Below are 22549 nucleotides of genomic sequence, written 5' to 3' on the forward strand. Positions count from 1 at the left end.
AAAGTTACAGCCTTTTTAGTTTGACATTTCCCTCTTTGTGCTACCCTGGACGGCGTTCCCGTGCAGAGCTGCAGTGGGGGGGTGGTAAAACAAAGAGGGAATTTGGTTCTAAAAATGCTATAACACTAAAAGACCTGTTTAACCCAGCCAGCTAATCTCATATTAGTTTTAGCTGAACTTCAGAATGCCTTTTGACACAGAACGAGGACGGTGGTATTTGTTCCAGACCACATTGGAATCACATTAGGAGGGGACCTCATTCTGGCCAGTATAAGCAGGAGTTACAGCTAACACAAACTGTCCAAGTTGGTACTGTTAAACTGGGAAATACTGTTGATAGAGAGTTGACCACCACTACTGAAACAAAAGGACAGAGAAGTTCCCTGTACCAGTAGTTTCCTCTGGTAGGCTATGATCTTCTTCAGGAAGGCAGACTCCTGCAGATCCGGTTCATCAGACTTTGAGGTGTGATGCCTTCTCACTTTTGGCTTCATCTTCTCATTCTTCTGTTGTTTCTCTTGTTTCTCTACATGTCCACCTCTGAAAACACAAAACAGTTCACACTTTCATACAGCTAACAACACAACACTGCTTCAGTCATTTAGAGGGCTAAGTGAATGGACTGGGCAAGTCATGATTTTAAAATAATGGTCAGTCATGGACAGATTATGGACAGATTACTGAATGGGCCTACTAGACACAAGTTATTGCTAACATTCCTTGATGAGAAGTCAAAAATAGACACAGAATGACCATGAAAAGATGCAAAATGACAAAAAAGAGTCGCATAGTGTCTAAAAAGAGATGCAAAACAGGCAATGAGAGACACTAAACATCCACCAAGGAAAGCAAAACGATTACAAAGAGACAAAAAGACCACATAGAGATGCAAAAAGTATTACAAAGAGATGAAATACTACCAAAAAGAGACACAACACAACTACAAAATGGTAAACAGGCTTGCATTTATATAGCGCCTCTCTAGTCTTCTGATTACTCAAAGCGCTGTACCCATGTCAACATTCACACATTCACATTCATGATGGCAGAGGCCGCATGCAAAGTGCTACACTCAGGATCTACACTGATTCACATTTACTTCAAGAGCAATTCGGGGTTCAGCATCTTGCCAAAGGACATTTTAACATGTGGACCAGAGGAGCTGGGGATCGCACTGTCTATCTTCTGATTAGAGGGCGACCTGCTCTGACTCTGAACCACAGCTGTCACAGAGCCGGGATGCAAAACAAATCAACATGAAAAAGAACAAAAACAACTACAAAGATATGTAATTCAAATACAAACATATGCAAAATGACGAATATCTAAGCAAAATGGCTACAAAGGGATGCAAAAAGACCAAAACGAGATGGAAAACGACTACGAGATGCAAAATAACTACAAAGACATTCTAAACTACTTAAAACACGTATTTTTGAATCTGTGGCTCTCGTTAAGTTCAAATTCTGAACTTAAGGTGCACTAGCCTTTTCCTGAAACTTTCAACTGCATATCATATGGCCTGAGTATGCATATTCTGTCAACTGAGTTAACTCTGTCTGCCAAGGAAGACTGTGAAATGTGTTGGAACACTTTGGAAAAAAAGCTAGTACGGTCAACTTGAGACTTTTGTCAAAATACTCAGTCGGTGGAAATTGGCTCTGACCTCAAGTGTTCGAATCTTCCCCTTTAAATCAAAAAGTAGTGGTGTCCGGTTGTAACTCTTCAGCAACTCTGGTTTAATGGTGTTTCATAGCTGTATACTTTACTTTATTTAATATCTGCACTGTCCATATAGTACATAGTGGTTTTTTTGTCTGCTACCGTAGTTACAATATCTGCATTACATAACACAAATGTATACATACTCTGATGTTTTCTCAGGTTCACATTCTGTCTCTGCTGTTGCTTCCTTCTCCTCTGAGGAAGAGCTCTGCGACTGAAACAGAAAATAGTATTAGACAAACAAGCCAATTTATGGATGAGTGTATTTTAGCATTGCTAGCTGCATGCTAGCGGCATGGCTAAAAGGCCCTGAAAGCCTAATTCTCTCTATCAGTTTGCACACTTAGCTGTTAGCAAAATGCAGTGCCATACGTTGACAAAGAAAGCCAATCAACAAGGTTAACAATAATGTGAATGCTAGCAATAGCTGAGTCAACCTTAGCTGTAATAAGTTTGAAAATAACTGGATTTCTTAAAGTGGGGCTGTATGTATACTCCTGTGTTCTGTAAAGTAAAATTACTATTTTCGTCAATAGAGCCTTGTGGCTTTAGTTGACAGAGTTTCAATTCCCCACCAAAAACGGTTGTGTGAGGTAAAGCAGCTGTGGACGGGAGCAGCAGAAAAACTCATTTTAGCCACCAAACAAAATCAATATCAGTTAAATTGCACGCTATATTTAGAATATTTTCACTGCTTTTGCCTTCAGTCATCAGACAGTGCTTATCAACGGAGAACTGGAGAACCAGACTTCATTAACAAAAATAGTTATTTTTCTTAGCAGAGCAGAGAAGTTGCTTATCTACCGCTGCCTCGATCAGTTTGTTTTTTTGTATAATTGTAGGACCTGCCGATTCGAACTAACGTGGCGCCGACAGCGGTACATTGCTTAGCTTCCATGGCCATACCGCTGTCTACTTCTCTGAACTGGGAGTGTTCCAATCGCCAAAGTTACTGTATGTAATACACTGATTAAGGATGTTTATATACTGTTTGTAGCAGTCTCATGGGAAAACATTTTTAGAAGGGCTTGGGAAAATAGCAGTTTGATGCTAAAGCATATGTACGTCAACCACAATGTGAACATTTGGAGTTGAATACATCTGGAAAGCTACAAAATGATATAGAAACCTAAAAAATAATAATTAAATAATAATAAACCAACCCTTTAAGTACTGTAAGTCAAATCTCATCCAACCACACCACTAAAGCTCTAAGGAAGCAAATTAAAAGGGTTGACTAAATTCTTAGCGAACCATATCTAAGGATGAACTTTAAATTTGATAGTTGCTTATTTGTCAATCCATTGGTCCACCACAACTGAAATGTTATGTGGATGGATTTATATGGAATTTGGTACACACATTCATGAATTAGAATGCAATAAGAAATAACTTAGACTCACCTGATGCCTCCGTCTGAGCTCAGGTGGGGGTGCTGTGGGTGGGGTTGGGGGTGTCACGGAAGGAACCGGGGAGTTGAGCAGTTCGGTCAGGCTGGCGTTGGGGTTATGTGGGGTGATCTTGTACTGGCCCCCCTCTCTTCTTAAGTCCAGGCCAAAAATATCTGACAGCAGCTCAGTCTCACTGGTGTTGACTGCCAGGTCAGCCAGGTCCTCTTTAGCAGAGCTGCGGTCAGAGGGTCTCTTCTCTCTGTCCTCCCCCTCACCCCTCACCTCGTCCTGGGTGGGGTCAGGCATGTTGGCAAGCAGCTCTGACACCTGGGGTGGAGGCAGTTTATGTATTTAGTTTGTGTAAATGACCTGTAGATACACTGCTCTAATCTTTTAGAATTATGTATAGCAACCTTTATGGTCTTGGCCCCCTCCACCAGATTGCCTCCCATGAAGCTGTTGTAGAAGATTCGGCAAAATCCTCGGGCCACACTGAACGCCACGTGAAGTAGGCCCAGCAACACCGACCAGTAGAAAGACACCAGGGTGGTCACCATGTCCTTGACTGTCATGTTCTTTATCTTCTTCATCTGCTTCTTCAAAGTCTTCATGGACAGTACCTGAAAAGAGAGAAAAAGAAGAGGTGAAAAGTTCATTCAGTGGTAATCAACTGCTTGCTATTGAGTATTAACAAGGACGTGTCATTGTCATAAAGCATCAACAGTTATGTTTCCCTAAAGTTACTACAAGAATTATTAAATTGATGTTGATTTTGGGGGCCCCTGGGGACAAAAGTGGTAGTAATTCCATGATTGCCACTGCCTTGTGTTGTTAAGATCTGCAGCTGCCTTTAGAAAACCTTTCATTTTACTGCACCAGGGTCAGTCTGGCCTGCTCAGTCCTGGTTCTGGTCCTCCCTTCCCACCAGCGAGTCCAGCAATACAGCCTGGGCCTCCAGCAGCTTAACTCCGTCTGACGGCACACATGGCGGAACTTCCTGCAGAAGGCGATGAACAGGTCGTCCTGGATCATGTGAAAGATCCTCTGGAACACCACTTTGTCTTTGGCTGGTCCCATCCGGATCAGCGGGGACCAGCAGAGCAGTGAGGCGAAGCTACTGGCCAGAGAAGGAGCCGCCGCTGCTGCTGGGCATGGAGCTCTCCGCCTCATGCAGGATTTTTGATGTGTGCATTTGTAAAACTGTTTTACATGTGTTCAAATTGCTTGGTATTGGTGAGTAGACTGGAACACTTGTAGATGCTTTCTGTACTTAACCTACACCTCAGTCTTGTTAGCTGACTAATTATCTGCTCAAAGTTGCTTAGAAAATGACTGCAATGTATATCTTTTCTTTTTAAAACTAGTTATTATTGTACCCCAAACAACAGTGCCTGTATGATGGAAGACATCAACACTAATCCTACTGACAGGCCTCACTGAAGGAAATAAAAGTAATTTATCTAAGAGTAAGGGCTTCAGATGCAGCCTCTGGAGAGCAGGATGCTGTCTATCTGTTGGCTGCAAATCACATCAAGGCTTCATGACACAATCTTACAATAGCGTAATAGTAGTTCTAATGTGTACAATTCTCCAATTTAGAAGCATGTTTGTCTCCAAAGTATTTCTAAAAACTAAAAATAATATCCCCTTGCTCTTCAAAATGTTCAAAAAGTCAGAATTCTGAATATTTTAGAGGAATAGTACCAGGTTTTGGAATATGCACTAAATAGCTTTCTTTTGAAGAGAGCGGTGAGAAGATGGATATAAGTTTCATGTGTGTTCAGGGGCTCACTGGTTAGGATGTGGTTAGCCTAGTTAGCTTAACATAAAGACTGGAAGCATTGGGAATCAGCTAGACTGGCTTTGTCCACAGCACCTCTAAAGCGCACCGATAAACATATTCATTTGGTTTAACAATTACATTATGAACCACCTACCCAGCACCTTTGTGCAGTATATCTGACCAGTTACTGTATTCACAGACATGGGATTAGTATCAATCTTCTCTTCCCACTCACAGAAAAAAACAAGCATATTTTCAAAAAATGTTTAACTAGTCCTTTGAAATACTCACTTCGATTGTTGAGCCCTCACCTTTATCAGCAGCATGACATTGTATCGCAGAGCTAACAGAGCCATGCGGACAGTGGTGACAGAGAAGAAGCCCATCTCAGGGTTCTCCTCGTCTGGCTTCTCCCGCTCACTCTCCTCTTTCACTGCTGAGCGCTCGCCAGCGTCAGACATCCGAGCCGCAAGCTGCATTTCAAAGATGGTGTCCTCGCAGAAGTTCACAAACAGCTCCATCTTCTCCTTCTCCCCTCCTTCATTCACCACATCAAAGATGAACTGACGCTTGGATTCTTTGACCTGTGCAGAAGGTACAGGTGGAAGGAAATAGTTGTCACTATTAAACACTGTAACTAAGTCAAGTGGTGACACAATCAAATGACATTCATATGCTGTACCGCCTTTACCTGAGGTTTCTCCCACTGTGTTCGACTGGACTCGCTGATCTCAAAGTAGACCCTCTCGATGCGCTTGGCACTGCCCATGATCTCGATCCGACCCAGGTAGGGTTGGAAGTAGTTGAGGACGCTATCTGCCAGCTCCAGGAAGGTCTGCAGCCGGGTGTCATGAGGCATGTGCTCCGACAGGTTGGTCAGCAAAACCGCTACATTGAAGCCAATGTCCTTTTGAATAACAGTTCAGGTTTAAGTTTTCTTTTTGAGCAAGTTTACAACTATTAAACCCTGGCGTATTATGGCCGTTGTAGGTAAAAAATAAATAAATTACGGAGCCAAGGAAATGTTTGGAGTAACAAACTCAAACTCAAATCCTCAAAATTTCAAAGAATTTAAGTCGTAAATGTAGAAGAAAAAAACCCAGACATTCCCTGAGACTCTGAATACTTGAAACGCTATAAAAAGACATTGCACATATCTAAATTGATAGAGTAAAAATGCTTGATTGTGTGCTGTATGTAGTCATAAATGTCCTTAACTCAAATGCATCAGTCATTGTCAGAATGACTTTTGCAACCCAAAAATCTAAGAATAAAGACATTACCCTCACAATTTCCAGCCATTTTTTTTAAATGTATGTGGGACACAAGGAACGTATTTTATACTTCTTTTGAAAATTATCCAAATCATATTGACGTATATGTATTTTGCATATACCCTTTGTTAACAACTTATTTTGCAAACCAGACGTAGTCACACAAGTATCCGTCTGCAAACTTTGCCAAGCCCCTCAACTTTAATCTTGGAGTTTTTTTCTCGGAATGTCAACCCCCTCCCCTGGCTCTGTACATTATTTCTTTCAAACTACAATGAACCTAATACGCTGTCGTAATACTCAACCTCCAAAATCGTGCAATAAATTAGGCCCTAGAGGATGGTACCAGATACATCCAAAACTCAAATGGTATTATTTGGGTCTGTTTTCTGGGGTAAATGTAAATTACACTTTAATTTTCAGGCTGTAATCTTATTCTAATAATCTACCCAATTTTGTGTAGAAAAACTAAAAAAGTACATCTGGCCAGTGATGGCTGACCTGCAGATAACACCTATACAGCACACTACTAATTGATGATAAAGCTTTAACTACTTTAAATTGAATTTAAATACATAATGTAGAAACTTTTTCTATTCATTTTGATTTGAAAAAGTGATGGAAAAGTGATGACAGTATAAAATTAATCGACAGTATGTTGTCGATCTTTTGATGTCCCAGTTGATCTTAGAAACTAATTAAACTAACTCCTCCTTGTCCCACCTCACTCTAATTCAAGCAAGATACATTTTCTTTACCTTCCCCAAAACAAACAAAACAAAGGGGTTAATTATTGTCTAACTGAGCTGCCAATCAAGAAGACCAAGAACAAGGGATGACCCATGTTGGCTTCCCCATACAAAAAATACAAAGAATTGTACCAAATTCTACTGTGATATTGCAAAAAAAGATCTCCTACTCCTTTGTGGAGAACAACAAATGGAAAGGCAGGAGAAAGAAGACTTAAATAGAAATAACAAGAGAGCTCTCCCACCAAACCCCCTTTGAGATGTTAAAACCATTCTCTAAGAATAGATTTTATTAACAGATTTGAAGGATTAAAGGGCTTACATTTGGACAATTTAAGGCCCTTATAAGACTTTATAAAAGATCTGTAAACATCTAGGTTGTTACCTTGGCTGGCTCATGAAAGCGCTCCACAAATTCTTCATAGTCCAGGAGCTCATTCTCATCAGTCTCAGCACATGAGAGCAGGAACTGTGTCTCAGACTGGGTGTAGTGTTTGTGGCTCTCCATGGCCTTATGGAAGTCCCTCTTGGAGATGACACCTGTGAGTGAATTCATAAATCTATAAATCATCAACAGCTCCCTCTGATGATCTCATCCCGATGCTGCATCAATGACAAATGTGATGAAGAGTAAATGTGATTGTAGAGCCTTGCCTTTTCCGTCAGGGTCGTACTCCTTGAAGGCATCTGAGGAGGTTAAGTCTTTCAGCTTGAGGAACATGTCAAAAAACTTGAGGATCATCTCCACATTGTTGGAGGACTCCACCAGCATGTCCACCATCTGCTTCCCAATAGTCCCATTAACCACGTTACCTGTAAAACCACGACACAAAGTGACATATTTCTAACCATCCACAAGAGATAAAGTATTTGCAATGCCTGACCACGTTGCAAACCTCACTATGTTATGCCTGATTAATTATGACATTTGTCTTCGGACATTGATAGTAGTGGGCTACATTTTAAGGATGTACCTAAAGAGGACATTTGCCAATTTTCAGCGGGCTTTGTATCGTAATGTGTGTGGTACGTGCAAATGAACGATCTTTGGCTTCCCTCCATGTTACCAGCCCCCAGAGCTACCCGCTCATTTGCTGTTGAGGGTCCGCCACATCACGTGAAAACCAGGCAACCTCCAGTTCTGAAAAGTGAAGCCAATGCTGAAGTACCTTGAACTCGCATTCTTTCTCATGGCCATCCTCTTTGCAAAAAGAAGTCTGATTGTTTAGAAGTCTATGAGAAAATGACTCTACTTCTCTCTTGATTTATTACCTCAGTAAACATTGTAAACATGAGTTTATGGTCTCAATCTCTAGTTTCAAGTCTTCTTCAATACAGCATGATGTTCATTTAGTAAATTATGGTCCATTTAGAGTCAAATAGAATACAAAAACGATTGTTTTTTAGGGCGTAGCTACCTTGTGATTGACAGGTCGTCCATGTTTTCATCTTACAACTTTAACAATTTCACAGTTTGTTTTCAGTTCCTTAGTTAATTGTAACCTTTTTGGTCGTCTAAAAATGTCTTGTTCAGCACTCTGTTGTACTTTGCTCAACCCTCTTGAGCTACTGTCCAAAAAACCAAGATGGCAACAGCCAGAATGCCAAACTCGAGGCCTCCAATGGTTGACTACATTTACTTCTGATTCACAGTCAATGGTGAAGTGCAGCATTTTGCGTCATTCGGTAGCCTTTTGCTGCCTGCAGACACTTAAAGTAGTCTATTTACTCCATCATCAGCCTGTCTAGCACTATAGACAGCAACATGGAAAAGCCCTTTAATTATGGGGTCAGATCAGTCTCAATAATTGCAAATGCACACAGAAAGACTCACAAATGCGCACAGAACAATTCACAAATATATTCGATTTACAAATGCACACAGAACAATTCACAAATACATTCCAATGCACAAATAAATAAATTACGATTTATATAAATGTAAAAAAAAATCACAAATATATTTCTGCATTTGTATGTATTTATTTGTGGATCGCACTGCATTTATTTGTAAATCGCTTCACATTCATTTGTGGATTTATGAGACTCATCTCATGTCGCTGGATTCACAAATGCGTTTTTTTCAACATAGACCTATCTGTAGCCAATCAGATGTCAGCCTCATTTTCAACCAATCACATGAGCGCAGCTCCCCCCTCCCCTCCCCACGAAACTGTCAGCTTTGTTGAATCAGGAAATAAATATTGTAGCCGTCTGTGTTCACCCAGAGCTCTACAATACCTCATATCAGTAGAGACCGGACCAAACTATGTGTATAAATGTTATTTCGGAGTTCCTTTTTGTTGGTTTATTGCCGTTAAATCACAGCCAAATCAGTTTATGTTGTGTTCATACAGCTGTGGTAAACAGCCGACGTGTGGCTTGCTACACAGTGAATACAGTTCGATGAAATCCACGGAGCTCCTCCGGACTATGTTATGAACCAGACATGACGGCGTTTAGTTCCCCGTGATATCTGGGACTTCCACAACACATACTAAGCAGAAATAGAGGTTATTTTTTCCACAGTTGACGGCGGACAGTTGAACGGCTTTCAGGGCGATAAGCCGCGCCCCCTCTCCGGTGCTCCAGCGCGAATGAACACAAATAGTCCCCCGGCAAGACAGGCGGCGCAAATAACGCGATTAATGCGGCGCGAATCGCGTTTGGTGTGAACGCAGCATTACGCTGGCAGCCTCGTGGCCTCATTGTTTGTACCATATGGTTTACACACACATAGTTTGGTCCGGTCTCTACTGATATGAGGTACCGCAGGGCTCTGGGTGAACACAGACGGCTACAATATTTATTTCCTGATTCAACAAAGCTGCCAGTCTCGTGGGGAGGGGAGGGGGGAGCTGCGCTCATGTGATTGGTTGAAAATGAGGCGGACATCTGATTGGCTACAGATAGGTCTATGTTGAAAAAAACGCATTTTTGAATCCAGCGACGTCAGGGGAGTCTCATAATACCCACAAATAAATGTGAAGCGATTTACAAATAAATGCAGTGCGATCCACAAATAAATACATACAAATCCGCAAACAAATACATACAAATCCACAAACAAATACATACAAATGCAGAAATATATTTGTGATTTTTTTTTACATTTATATAAATCGTAATTTATTTATTTGTGCATTGGAATGTATTTGTGAATTGTTCTGCGTGCATTTGTAAATCGAATATATTTGTGAATTGTTCTGTGCGCATTTGTGAATCTTTCTGTTTGCATTTTTGAGTCTTTTTGTTTGCATTTGCAATTATTGAGACTGATCTGACCCCATATTTAATAGCCATGTGTGTCCACTCACTCAAAGAGCTTTTTTGAGAGATGATTAAACGTTGTAAGTAGCATCAAACTTAGCAAACACTGCTAAGACTGATTTGAATAATATCATTTAACAGTGCAAATACCAATGTGATAACCTTGTGACCTTTTGTTATTAACTCTTTCAGTAACCTACTCCTGCTTTAATATTTAATAATGGAGTACTTATGAAAGCAAACCTACCCTCCAGCATAGACAGCAGCATGACCACCATATCTTTCTGAAGATCCATCAGTTCTTTCAGTAACTCAATCTGACTGGAGTCCTGATGTGAAAAAAGGAGACAAAAAAAATGTTCTAAGCCATCTACACTTTGTTGAGCCATCGCAGGGAGAACAAACTCAGAGAGGTTTCTCAAATTTATATTTTAAAGTTAGATATTTATACAGTACATGATGAGAATGTGAAGGAATTAGCAGCCATATTGAAGGATGGTTACTATGAATTCTAGGAGATGTTTATCATATCCCCTTTGCTTTATTAATTCAGAATTTGAAATGAATACCCTAAAGGCAAAAAGCACGAATGCAGTTTAATGTTAATGAGGACATTATAATATGTTCCCAGGTGGAGGAGTTCTAGGAAGTCTTCAAAATGTATTGGCTGCCGTGAGCAAAACGCTTTGTTCTGGTTCTTTTGCTTTAGCTATACAAGTGACCAAGATGAGCTTTCTTCAGGTAGGCGGGTCTCAACAGTTGCGGTGGTATAGTATGGTAGTGGTAGACGGTGAGGTACTATATTTGGAAACTTTTTCCCCACATAAGATAGTTTACAGTGGAAATGTGACAGGAAATAAGGGGACAGAGAGATGTGGTAAAAATGGTCCATGGCTGAACTCAAACTGGGGATAATGTGATTATATTGTCACCACCTTGTCCACAGTGACTTTAACTCACCTGAGACAATTTCATCTGCATATGAGCGAAGACGTGCAGAAACCCCACCACAGCGTCCCACAGTCGACTGTGGGCCAAACTCTGCTGGTTGCCAGTACACGGACCCTACAACAGCATTAGTAACAATCATAATCAGGTTTCCTACAGTCATATATGTGAGCATTTGCTACAGTAACATCCTACATATATAGTAGAATATCAATGTAATGTTGCTTTTCAAGCTACATGGTAGAAAATGTTTCTGTCAGATGACTGATTTCTTGTCATACCCAAAAACAGACAAGCATGGGGCTACTGCCAACAAATCCCTTTCTTATTATCAAAACTGTGACTGTAAACATTTCCTCAAATGAATATGTTCAGAAGTTAGAAAAATCTCTGTCTTACTCATGTTTAGCATTTGAATGTAGCAACAGCTCAGTCTGGTAAGGGACATCTAATAATCACCAAAGACTAATTATGACTGTTAAACACCTTCAATTTGGATTATTTAACCTTTTCATCAACTTTTGAGACTTTTCTAAGAATTACAGGTGTCAGTTTATAACACTGACTTAAATAGAAATAATTGCAGTGTCTTCTTGTACCTGGATGTACTCTGTCAGCGTATTGAAAACCTGCTTTGCCACATTTATTGCCTTGGAGAAATTCCTCTGGCCCTGCTCGTCAATAACATCTTTCCCAGAATAATACCAATAGAAATCACTGATGGACTCCTGGACGAGATGTAAAGAAGACAACAATGAGACAGATTAACAACCAGTAAATAAATCCATGGTACAGTTTTAACAGTTTTTATTATTATTATTATTATCTCTGTCAGGTGTAAGACTGTGGGGAAATCATGTGTTTGATTGTGTGTGTGTGTGTGTGTGTGTGTGTGTGTGTGTGTGTGTGTGTGTCCGTCCATCACATTTTGGCCTTTGTCTTGGCTCAGATTAAAAGTTTCGTCTCATTTTGCAGATTAATTCCATACACTGTTTTTTATGATCCACTAAATTTAGGCACCATAAGAGATGAATGTTTAGTTTTTTTTATATTTGCTGCCATCTTGCCTGTGAGGGAGCCGGTGGGACAGTTGAGTGAGATTCAACACTTCTTTGTTTGGGAGGGGAGGGGGAGACACAACTGATGGGGATCTGCACTATACTGAGGGAGCATAATGTAAGTGTAACAATTCAAAAAGGAACTTTCCATCAAGTAAGGAACACTGTCAGTTTTACTATTTTCTATACCATGTCTTTGGGGGACATTCACAAACTGTTAACTGCAAGTGTGCAAAATGGTAAAAACAGTTAGTCTAAGATAAACCAGAGGGTGGCTCTGCAAGACAATACAGCAATACAAAGGTGTGCATGGTCTGTACTGGGTCTGTGTACGGGTACATGATTCCAACTGACTTTCTTGGAAGAGGTATGTACATTTGGGAGACAGGCAATAACTAATGGTGGCAAATGCCTAGGACATTGTCACCAGGTCATGTGAAAATTATTTGTTAACTAAGTACTTGGTGCAGCGTCTCTGTGTCTTTGCAAATAAAGCAGGTGCATGAAATGGCATCATAACTGTATTAATTGCAAAAACATTTTAAAACACTGATTTTAAAAGAGAAAAGAAGAATTTCCTTTTAGATTAGATTTAAATAGAAAAGAATAAAACTGTTATTTCTGTTGCTTAAGTTCACACTGAACTGTCTTTTAGAAGAAATTAGTCAAATATAAAATAATGGAAGTTTTGTTTTATGTTTTTGTCTGTGTCTTATGTTTGTATGAGAACTGTTTGACTCCGTGAAGACTCATACATTTCAACCAGGAACCAGCAGAAGTGAACAAAAGGAGCTAACCTGTACTCTAAGGAGGTAGTCAACGGTAGAGATAATGATGTTGACCGTAGTATTGTTCCCTGTTTGCGTCCTCAAGTAGTTCTGGAAGTCTGAAACAGGATATCACAAACAACTGCAATTTTCCGCTTGTAGAAGGTGTTGAATAATTGAATAAATAAAGTAGTGGTAACATTTCTATAGAACATTGCATGACATTTTATGTAATTCCTCAGAATTAATTCTGCATAGAGGAAAGAGTTTAAGAGATTAAGACAAAAAAAAATGTTTACATGTTGGTTGAAGAAACAAATTTCTGATTCAAACAGTAATCAGCATTCAAACCAGCCTTAACAGCATTAATAAACGTTTCCCATAATTAGATGCTCAGCCATATACTCAATCAATTCACAGAATAGAGAACACGCACACGCACCTGAGTTGTGTCCTTCACAGAGCAGCTGCAGGAAGCGGAAAAGGTCACAGGTAAACTCATCATCCTGCATGACCTTCTCACCTGGCCGGAGAGAAGAAACACACCCATACACATACATGCACACACACACACACACACACACACACACACACACACACAAACGAACACAGACAGACACACATGCAGACACATGTATGCACAGGTACGTATGCACAAACATACACACGAGAACACAGGCATGTGCAAACACACACACACACACACACACGAGTGCGCACACACATTCATATAAACAGACACACATACACAGAAAGAAAAGTCAGAGAACAGGGGAGACAAAAGCAGACAACATGTAGGAAAGGGACAGACAGACAGGAGGATGGAGAGTGAAGAAGTATTAAAAAGAGATGGGGCTAATGTGAAAAAATTCAGTGTTTTTCTTTCAGTCAGTGAAAGGTGTAAGCTCATAATACACCATTCTGACCCAATGCGCACACACACACTAACACACACACACACACTCTTGGATGAGCAGTTTCATTTGGTGGTGAACTGGTTGGTTTTTAAACTGCAGCATTTTACAGTCAGGACTGGATTTAGGCTGTGTTCATGTTTTCTCAAAAAACTGGTTTGGTTAAAAGGAAAGGTGTTGGTTGCTGCTTGTCATTGTAGATTATGCATAGATTACGAATACATTGAGGAAGTTGAGGACAGCTGCTCTGACTGTGCTAAAATGCTGCTTTGAACCAAGGAAATGCAAACGGAAAATAAGGTCAGAGAAAGAGAGATGAGACACTTTACAATAACAGAAACATTAACAGATTACATCGAGACAATATGAAGACAAACTGGACTGGGCTGAGGGAGGAAAATCTGTAGAAGCGAAACAAGACTGAAAGTGCAGTTTCTTTTTCAATGAAAGTGTAACATTTACAAATGAATCAGTCCCATCAGGATGTCAGAGGTTTAGTTCTACTAATGGCCTAAAATGACTGAATCTGTGCTGACTTTTACTGAAAATAAAATTAGACCTGCTGATAATACCAGAATTTAAGTGTTATTATATGTTACTCTGTAGTAAAAATAAAACTGTGCGTCCTTCACAAAGGGTGTGCTGTTCGGATTCAGGAGTTCCTGAAAATGTTCCATGTGGTGCACTCATTTTTAACAATATCTGCCAATTGAATGGGAATCATCAGTGGTTATTACAACCATTCTACTGCTTGAGATGGACCTAAATGCACCTGTAACGTTGTGAAAGTGAAACCTAACGGACATAAGTTACGTAAAAAAAGTATTGGAAACACACAGGACATGAAAGGGGGTCTGTCAGGTGAAAGTCCTGTGTTTGACCCAAACAGGATTAGACAAGATTAAAATAAGAGTTAAAAGAAGTATTTTTCTTTAACGTAACTTTGCTGTAATTAAGTATGCAAGTCACATAACAATGGTACTACAAAATAAGTCAATGTTGTCTTTTGGTTTCAAGCGAGTCAGGAACAGCATTCTCCTGGGTAAAAGTCCTGTGTTTGTTTGACCCAAAAATACACCCCAAAAGGCACCAAAACTATTTGGTCAGGGTGAGGAAAAGATCATGTTTTGAGTTAAAATAGGTACAATAAATGAGAATGAGAAACACTGAAGACTCCCATTCAATCGGCTGGTGACGGTTGAAGCCGGTGTTAAAACAGTCTGGGCCTCCCTTCTGAGTCCTCTGATGGTCTTCTGGGACCTTTTTAAAGGGTCCCCCGAAAGTCCTTCTCTTTGGACTTCAATAGAATTTTCTATAATAATAGTAAGTAACCTAACAGTGTATTTCTTATGGAAACGGATTTTGTCATTTTTAATGACAATTTATTTGTTTCTAAAATTGTAAGAATCAGCTAAACATACCATTAAGTGATTGTGTAAAGGCACTTTCAGGCTTATTCCCAACACAGTGATAAACCAGATAAGGGGAATATATTTTTCACAGTTGACAAAAATGATGAGACCATATAAATGTTTTATTCCTAATATCTTAACAAGGATTAGAAATAGAAATATAAAAAAATGACAAGCCAAGGATGTGGTTTACAATAAATGCACATAGAATTTTCAATCAAAAACGTTAGGTTTTAACACTATACACAGTATAATGCAAGACTACAACTACAACCAAATCATGAATTTAAAATACTGTAGGAAAAAAAGTCACAACATAAAATAAAGACTGGTTAATCAAATGATCTTTTCTCAAAACAGTCATGAAGGACACGTACACCGACTACAGACCACAGCTCAGCCAATAAACAGAGAGAAGGAAGGAAGGAAGGAAGGAGAAAAGGATCAGAGTTCACCCCCCCCCCCCCCCCCCCCCCTCTCCACTCATAGAGCAGCATGGCCAAATACAGCCATTTTACAATCCAAATTGCAACACTTACAGAGAAAAGGAGGAGAGGTAGACCAAACAGACAGGATGAAAAGGTGAGAGATGAGAAGTAATCAGGCTGCAACCACTGACCATTTTTTGTTGTTGTTGTGTAAATAAATACAAACATTAAATACTTTAAAATCTTTCATCAAGAATATACAGCCTTTAACATTACAATGTTCTTAAAACTGTTCAAAACAATTGAATATCATTTTGTTATTACTAATACTGGATTTTTTTATATATTTGTCTTCTGGTCTGGCCTAATGTAAGATCAGCTGTACTATAACAGTTGGATAAATCATATTCATATTATTTTGTCTACCCAATTTCATCAATGAGGCTATAATAGTTATCTGTATAGTGAAAGACATTTCAACAGCACCACAAACAATTTCCTTGGCAACTGGAAGTAACACCTCTCTGAAAAGTTATAAACTGAAAATTACAACCTTCACAGAGTGAGGATTTGGACCGATTCAACTGGGCTATCTTAAGCAAAGGGTATCTAATAAATTGGAAACTGAGTGTTTTACAAGATTGTATTCACCCTTGTATGAATTGACAAAGCACATACAACGGATATGGTACGTTGTGAAACAAAACTACTTTGTTACGGTCAGAAAAAAAGCATAGTTTGTGTTAAAATAGTAATGTAACAACGTAACATAACAACCGTAAAAATGTAAATAGATAACAAATAACAACTTTCTTTCGTAAAGTTGCGTAACAAATGTAACAAGATTACATAACAAGCCTAAAGTGAACTTTTTCCCACAGGACGACAACAGCAGTCTCCTGGGTGAAAGTCCTGTGTTTGTTTGACCCATCGACCACCCATGAAGGACTTTCTTGCTTCTTATACTTGTTATTATACCACGTAACTTTCAATATTGGTTGCTCAATATACTTGCTATGTGCATCACTTTTTGTATTATTAATGAAAAAAATATCGACAATCAGCAGCTTTTACTTTTATATCCAGCAAAGTAAAAGCTGCATTAATTGATATTTTTTTTGCCACTTTGGGGGAGCCTAAACCAACTATAAATTCATCATAAACATATATAACAAAAATGTCCTGGTTATGCGTTAACATTAGCCTTCATGTGGAGTTGTGTTTGTGTCCAATATTTTCCTTCTTATTAGCTCTGTTTTTGGTCTCCACCAACTCCTGAGAAAAAAAACCATTGATGAGTGCTGTTTTAATTAATCTATCATTTTGGTTGGCTGATTGGGGTCATTTATTTATTAATTGCAGCCCTAAGAGAGTGAGTCATGAAAGGACAGAGATTGACACTGAGAACACAGATGGGATTGTACACTTCACAACAGATAACAACCAGCACAATAACCATCTCAATTACTAAGACACAACCACCAGCTGACTGTAGGTTGTCTACATGACCGTGAGGGTAGGGGTGGAGGATGGTAAATATTAGTAATATTTAGAATGTGCCAGATACTGTACAAATCCTGAGAGGGAGGCAAACATGGGTTGTGTTTTAGACAGCCCTAGCTACACTTCTACTACTTCTGCCTGGATATGTCTGGATTTTTTAATCTTAACATCTATATGGTGTATTTGAGAAGAAGTCATCATAATCATCATCAGTTCATGCTTATTGTGGAAGACGTGACACATTTTAGAAGTGGACTAAGACTTTACACAGTATAACCAGTTATAATTGGCCAAGATAAAAAAAGAGATATTAGAATGGTGAGGGTAAGGCAGAAAAGTAGCTACAAGCACAGAGCAGGTAAGGACGAGGTTTGAAGGTCTACACTCAGGACCTGGACAGAACTGACACAACAACTAACCGACTGTAGTGAAAGAGAGAGAGAGAGAGATAGAGAGAGAGAGAGACCAACCAACACACAAGGAAATGGCAGAAGGCATAATTACCACGCTCATGAGTGATGACTGAGGAAGGGAAGAAAGTGCAGTAAACCAAAATGAGAAAAGGAAAACAGGGGAAAGAAAGAAAGAGAGAAAGAAAGTAAGAAACAAAGAAAGAAACAAAGAAAACGATTACATATAGGGAAAAGAGCTTTAAAAAAAATCAGAATTTGGTTGTTTGGTCAACATGGAAAACAAATGAGTTGACAAAAAACCTGTCGAGCTCAGTAAAACTCAAAAAAGAATCTAAAAGAAATATTTTAAAATGTATATAATACCAAGCCCTTGTGACTTATGTATTTTTGATTGTAGACTCATGGTGAACATGTTCAGTTAAAAAGCTGGTTAATGTGATTACTTTCTATTTTTAAGACAACAATGAGGAAATTATTAGTCGAAAAACATTAGTTTTAGTAATTACTGGTTGAATTTTTTCTTCATTCTGCACATTCAGGGTTTGACAACAATATAATTCAATTCAGTAAAAACCAGTTGGATAAACACAGATTAGCTGTCCCTTTCACCTCAAATAGTATCATTGCATTAAAAACGTATGATATTATGCAGCAATCATTAGAGCAGTGTTCATTTTCTGTAGTGACTACAAAGAACCAGTAATCAACTAGCAGAAACCTCTTAGTTTAAAACTTCAAAGAAGCCAGGGTAAACTGAGCAAAGATAAAAGACAAATAAAGATTTGTATCTTTATTTGATTTTTTTTAAATCTCACAGAGTAAAAAGTACATAAGTGATAATACAGATATTAAGTCATAACCAATTATAGGAACCGATTGGCTATTGGTCTGACAACGATTTAACCTCGGGACGCAAGCGGCTATTTTTTGGGGGGTTCCTGTGTAACCTGCAGATATCCGGGCCAAAACTTCCTCTTCCGTACACCAAAAAATAGTTCACCGAATAGCAATTTGAGATGAGAGACTGTAGTTGGAGTTGAGAGACGATGTCAACGACCGGATTGTTTCACAAGTAGCCAAGCTCATTTTAAACCAATAAAAAGCTAACTAATTGCAGACATATCTCCAGTTTTAGCTACACCTATCGAGAAAGCAGCCGTGTTGATACTACAGTCAGACAGTACCTCCAGCTCAGACATGCCTGCTGGGAGTTTAGTCCAATCAGATCGTGGCTCAACTGTAAACAGCCTCTCAGAGCCAATCAGGGACTATTTCACCTACCCCCAGGTGAACCCCGCCTACATTAGTTAGCTCTTTACTTCTTGTACTTTTTCACAAGAACCTATCATTGTTATTGGGTGAAAAAAAACTTGATAAACCTCCTGCAATTAATCAACTATTTGACTTCTTTTTGGGAGTCGTTGATGACTACTAAAATGAAGCAGTCGTGAATGTTCTTCGTCTTTTGCTCTCCACACAGGCTGTTTTCAGGCATGCAACCCGCTCAAACGTTCTGCATAGAAATGTAGAGTCTGTTTATAAAGTATGTGTCATACCTGACTTAATTGACTAGTAAGACTTCATGCTTAAAAAACAGGGAAAAAAAGGTTTTGTCGGGTCCTTCCAAAATTTGTTTTCTGTGAGTAGGGAGTAGTGTGAGCAGGTAAACTGTCCATGTGGAGAAAAAAACAGTGGGACAAATTGGACAAAATGCAATGTGGGAACCCACCGGCTATCGTCCAATGGCAATTTAGCTTTTCTGTTTGCTTAAATTAGCTTGTAAACTGGCTACTTGTGAAATGATCCTCGTCGTCTCTCAACTCAAACTACAGTGTTGGGTCTAAAGTTGCTAATCGGACTAAAAGTTGACCACCGCAAGGAATAAGAAATCCCAGAAATATTGGCAGCTGCCCGCAGAGGCTAATAGCCGATGGGTTCAGAGATTGAACGTTAGCACAGATAGAAAAACAGGTGGTCATGGTTCAGGTTTGGAAAAGATCACCTCCATGGTTAGAAGAAACCAACTTTAACTTTTTGAAGGAAAGTCAAACCCCATAGTGCAAAGTCTGTGCTCCCAAATCTTGATTGTGAGCTCCTCCCTGAGAGGTTTTATGGTAGGACACACTATTCCTACTTTGCTACATCGAGAATATTATCTGGTAGTTATGACTGTATTTCAAAATCTAGTAAAACAAAATAGTGAAACAAAGGATAATTTGTTTTGACAATTTGAGATCTGAAGTATCAGTATGCAATCTAAAGGATGATTGTAACAAATGCATAAACACATAAGATGTAACAGGCAAATCATAAGCACGTACAAATGTATACTGAATCCCACTTGATAATGCATATCAAAAACAGATAGTACTCCATTACCACTTCATGAAAATCAACAAATTGCTCAACCAAAGTGATGACAGGATAAAGAAAAATGATTTGACAAGGATAAAACACACAAGTGCTTTCCATTTCTTCTTGGGAAAGATTTTAAATAGGAGGAAGAAACATTTTACATTCCAATTAGCATTCATCTACTAAACCAATGGATTCAGCAAGCATTGATCTTTAGACGTAGGTTTGAATGTACAATTTTTAATTAAAGTGGCAATTTTGAATTTGACCTGTATCTGGTGAAGAAAAGCATTTTTATATCAACAAACCATTGTCAGTAAACACCAATCTTGAATTCAGAAAAATTATTATTTAAAGAACCTTTCTTTCCATTGTTATGACCTTGAGATATATAGAGTAGTGAAGCTTACCTGATCCCTCCTCTGTCACCATTCCCAGTCCTTCAGCTTTGTTCTGCCTCTCAAATGCATTTAGATCCAGAACACTGAAACAAAATCAAATGTATTGTGGATCTCTGATATGTTGTGCTGTCTTCATTGACCATCCTCCAGAGTACCATATCACAATTATATTTTAATGTGAATATTTCAATCTGCTCAGCAAAAATTTTGAGGTGGTTTTGTAACAAACAAGAGCACATCAGCCATCTTCCTGAGAGGATGTAGGTTCAGTACAAGAGGAAATAATGATGTTGATGTGTGTACATTAGTAAACACTAATGATCATAACAAGCTCAGTGATGAATCCAAAGATAAGGCTGAGTTTCAAAAGTGCCTCGTTAAAGGAATGCATAATTACATTTTTGTTGATGTCCTATGTTTACAGAAAAAAACATAATGCACTGGCCAATTTTGAAATTTTGCTTTCTATAACATAACAAGAAAAACATCCCAAATACACATTCAGGTGTTTATCTTTGTTTACTTGCATCTATAGATTTCTCCTAAATTCAGCCAAAGTTACCATTAGATAATGCCTCATTTACATATTTAAACCAAAGAAATCTGAAAATTTGTCATACAAAAAAATAACTGTCTTAATGTCAGTAATCAACTGTAGTGTCTTCAAAATGTATGTCATTTAACAAAACATCTCTTTAAAGGCCGTTTTCTCTCAATGAGTTTGTTCTTAGATTCCACTTCAGCAGCACTTACATACACCAAACTTTACACTTTCATTCCTCTCTATATTCTGAAGGTTTGTACAGAGGGGTTTGTTCACATATCATTCAGAGCCTGATTTATACAACATGTTATTCCTAAAAACTTATAACTTATAACTATTGTCTGATTTATGAAGTGATTCAAAGAGATATAGTTTCCATCTGTAAAAACCTTTGAATCTAATATTTAAACAAAATGAAACAATTGTTTGAACCTGTTTATCCAATAATCAGATTTCTGTTCTGGAAATGTAAGCAAATGTGCACCTATTCATATGCATGCATATTTAAACATGACTTTTAATTATTTCAGAAAACTTGACATACAAAAAATAATTGCAGAAAGTAATGAAGTGTGGAAGTGTGTAATGATCACCGAGGTCTGCCTGTGTGTAATTGTGAATGGGGAACGTGTGGGTTATTTTCCTTCACCTATATAAAGTGCTGTACTTGTTATTAGTTGCCTGTAATTGTTACACAGGATTAGGGTATGCTATTGTTATTGTTATTATTGTATGTCAGTGGCGGGCCGTGTATTTTATACCTGGGCCTTCAGGGCTGTCCTACTACAGTTGAACCACCTCCTAATAACCTCATTATGACACCAGCATGACGGGATGCTTCGTCATTAACGGGCAATGAAGCTCTAGCGTCAGTTCAGACAGGAAGACTATACTTTTGCGTGCCTAAACCCATAGCTTATTTACCATACATCTGCCATCACTCCTCATGCAGGCACACTCATTATTTCCTTGCTGTTATTGTTTGAGGCTGTCAATCATGATATCAGCTGTCTAGATCAGCTGGTCTCTCTAGCCAATAGCACAACGACACAAGGACATCGTTAGCCTATCATCTTGCTGCTGTCTTTCTTTAAATATGATTGTCTCTCTACCTTCAGTACGTTCAGGCTGCTGTCACGCAACCCTCCACCTCCCCATGTCTGCCCAATCTTTGCAGCTTCATCAACTCATCATTCCATCAGCCTCATCAGCCACCATCACCACCAGTGTCTGGACTCCACAGGGGGATTTATATTGTTGCCGCTCAGGGCAATCACAACTCGATCACAAATCTCCTCGTCGAGTTCAAGCACCAAAGAATTTCTGTGTAACTCATTAAGGCAGCATCTGTCATAATAAATGTTAACTAGAAATCATTCACTTGTCTCTCCTGATTGAAAAGCATATAGTCAAAATCAATGTAATTCACACTATGACAAGTACAAACTCACAAGAACCAGTCACACATTTATATGACAACAAAGCAGGTAGAAAAACACAAAACCCAACTAACACGGTTCAACAGGCCTCTGCACATTCCAACAAAACTGCAGCGCTAAAACACGTCCACCGCACACTAAAGAGCACCATTCAAATATTATTCACATCAGAGGG

At 38.9% G+C, this 22549-nt stretch overlaps 1 protein-coding gene across 1 annotated transcript in view; it reads right to left on the reverse strand.

Moving 5' to 3' along the window:
- ryr2a (ryanodine receptor 2a (cardiac)) overlaps nt 1-22549 on the reverse strand; it is a gene marked incomplete at both ends in the record, with an annotated part of 190358 nt that overhangs the window by 17253 nt on the left and 150556 nt on the right. The window contains 14 exons of the mRNA XM_079183201.1: nt 390-540; nt 1869-1939; nt 3129-3443; nt 3530-3736; nt 5211-5483; nt 5591-5806; nt 7308-7462; nt 7577-7735; nt 10440-10521; nt 11153-11257; nt 11740-11868; nt 12996-13084; nt 13408-13488; nt 20401-20474. Of these exons, the coding sequence (XP_079039327.1) occupies nt 390-540; nt 1869-1939; nt 3129-3443; nt 3530-3736; nt 5211-5483; nt 5591-5806; nt 7308-7462; nt 7577-7735; nt 10440-10521; nt 11153-11257; nt 11740-11868; nt 12996-13084; nt 13408-13488; nt 20401-20474 (2107 nt within the window). The remainder of the gene's footprint in view (nt 1-389; nt 541-1868; nt 1940-3128; nt 3444-3529; nt 3737-5210; nt 5484-5590; nt 5807-7307; nt 7463-7576; nt 7736-10439; nt 10522-11152; nt 11258-11739; nt 11869-12995; nt 13085-13407; nt 13489-20400; nt 20475-22549) is intronic.

The sequence above is a fragment of the Pholis gunnellus genome (assembly GCF_910591455.1).
Source record: "Pholis gunnellus genome assembly, chromosome: 21".
In the NCBI taxonomy this organism is placed as follows: Eukaryota; Metazoa; Chordata; class Actinopteri; order Perciformes; family Pholidae; genus Pholis; species Pholis gunnellus.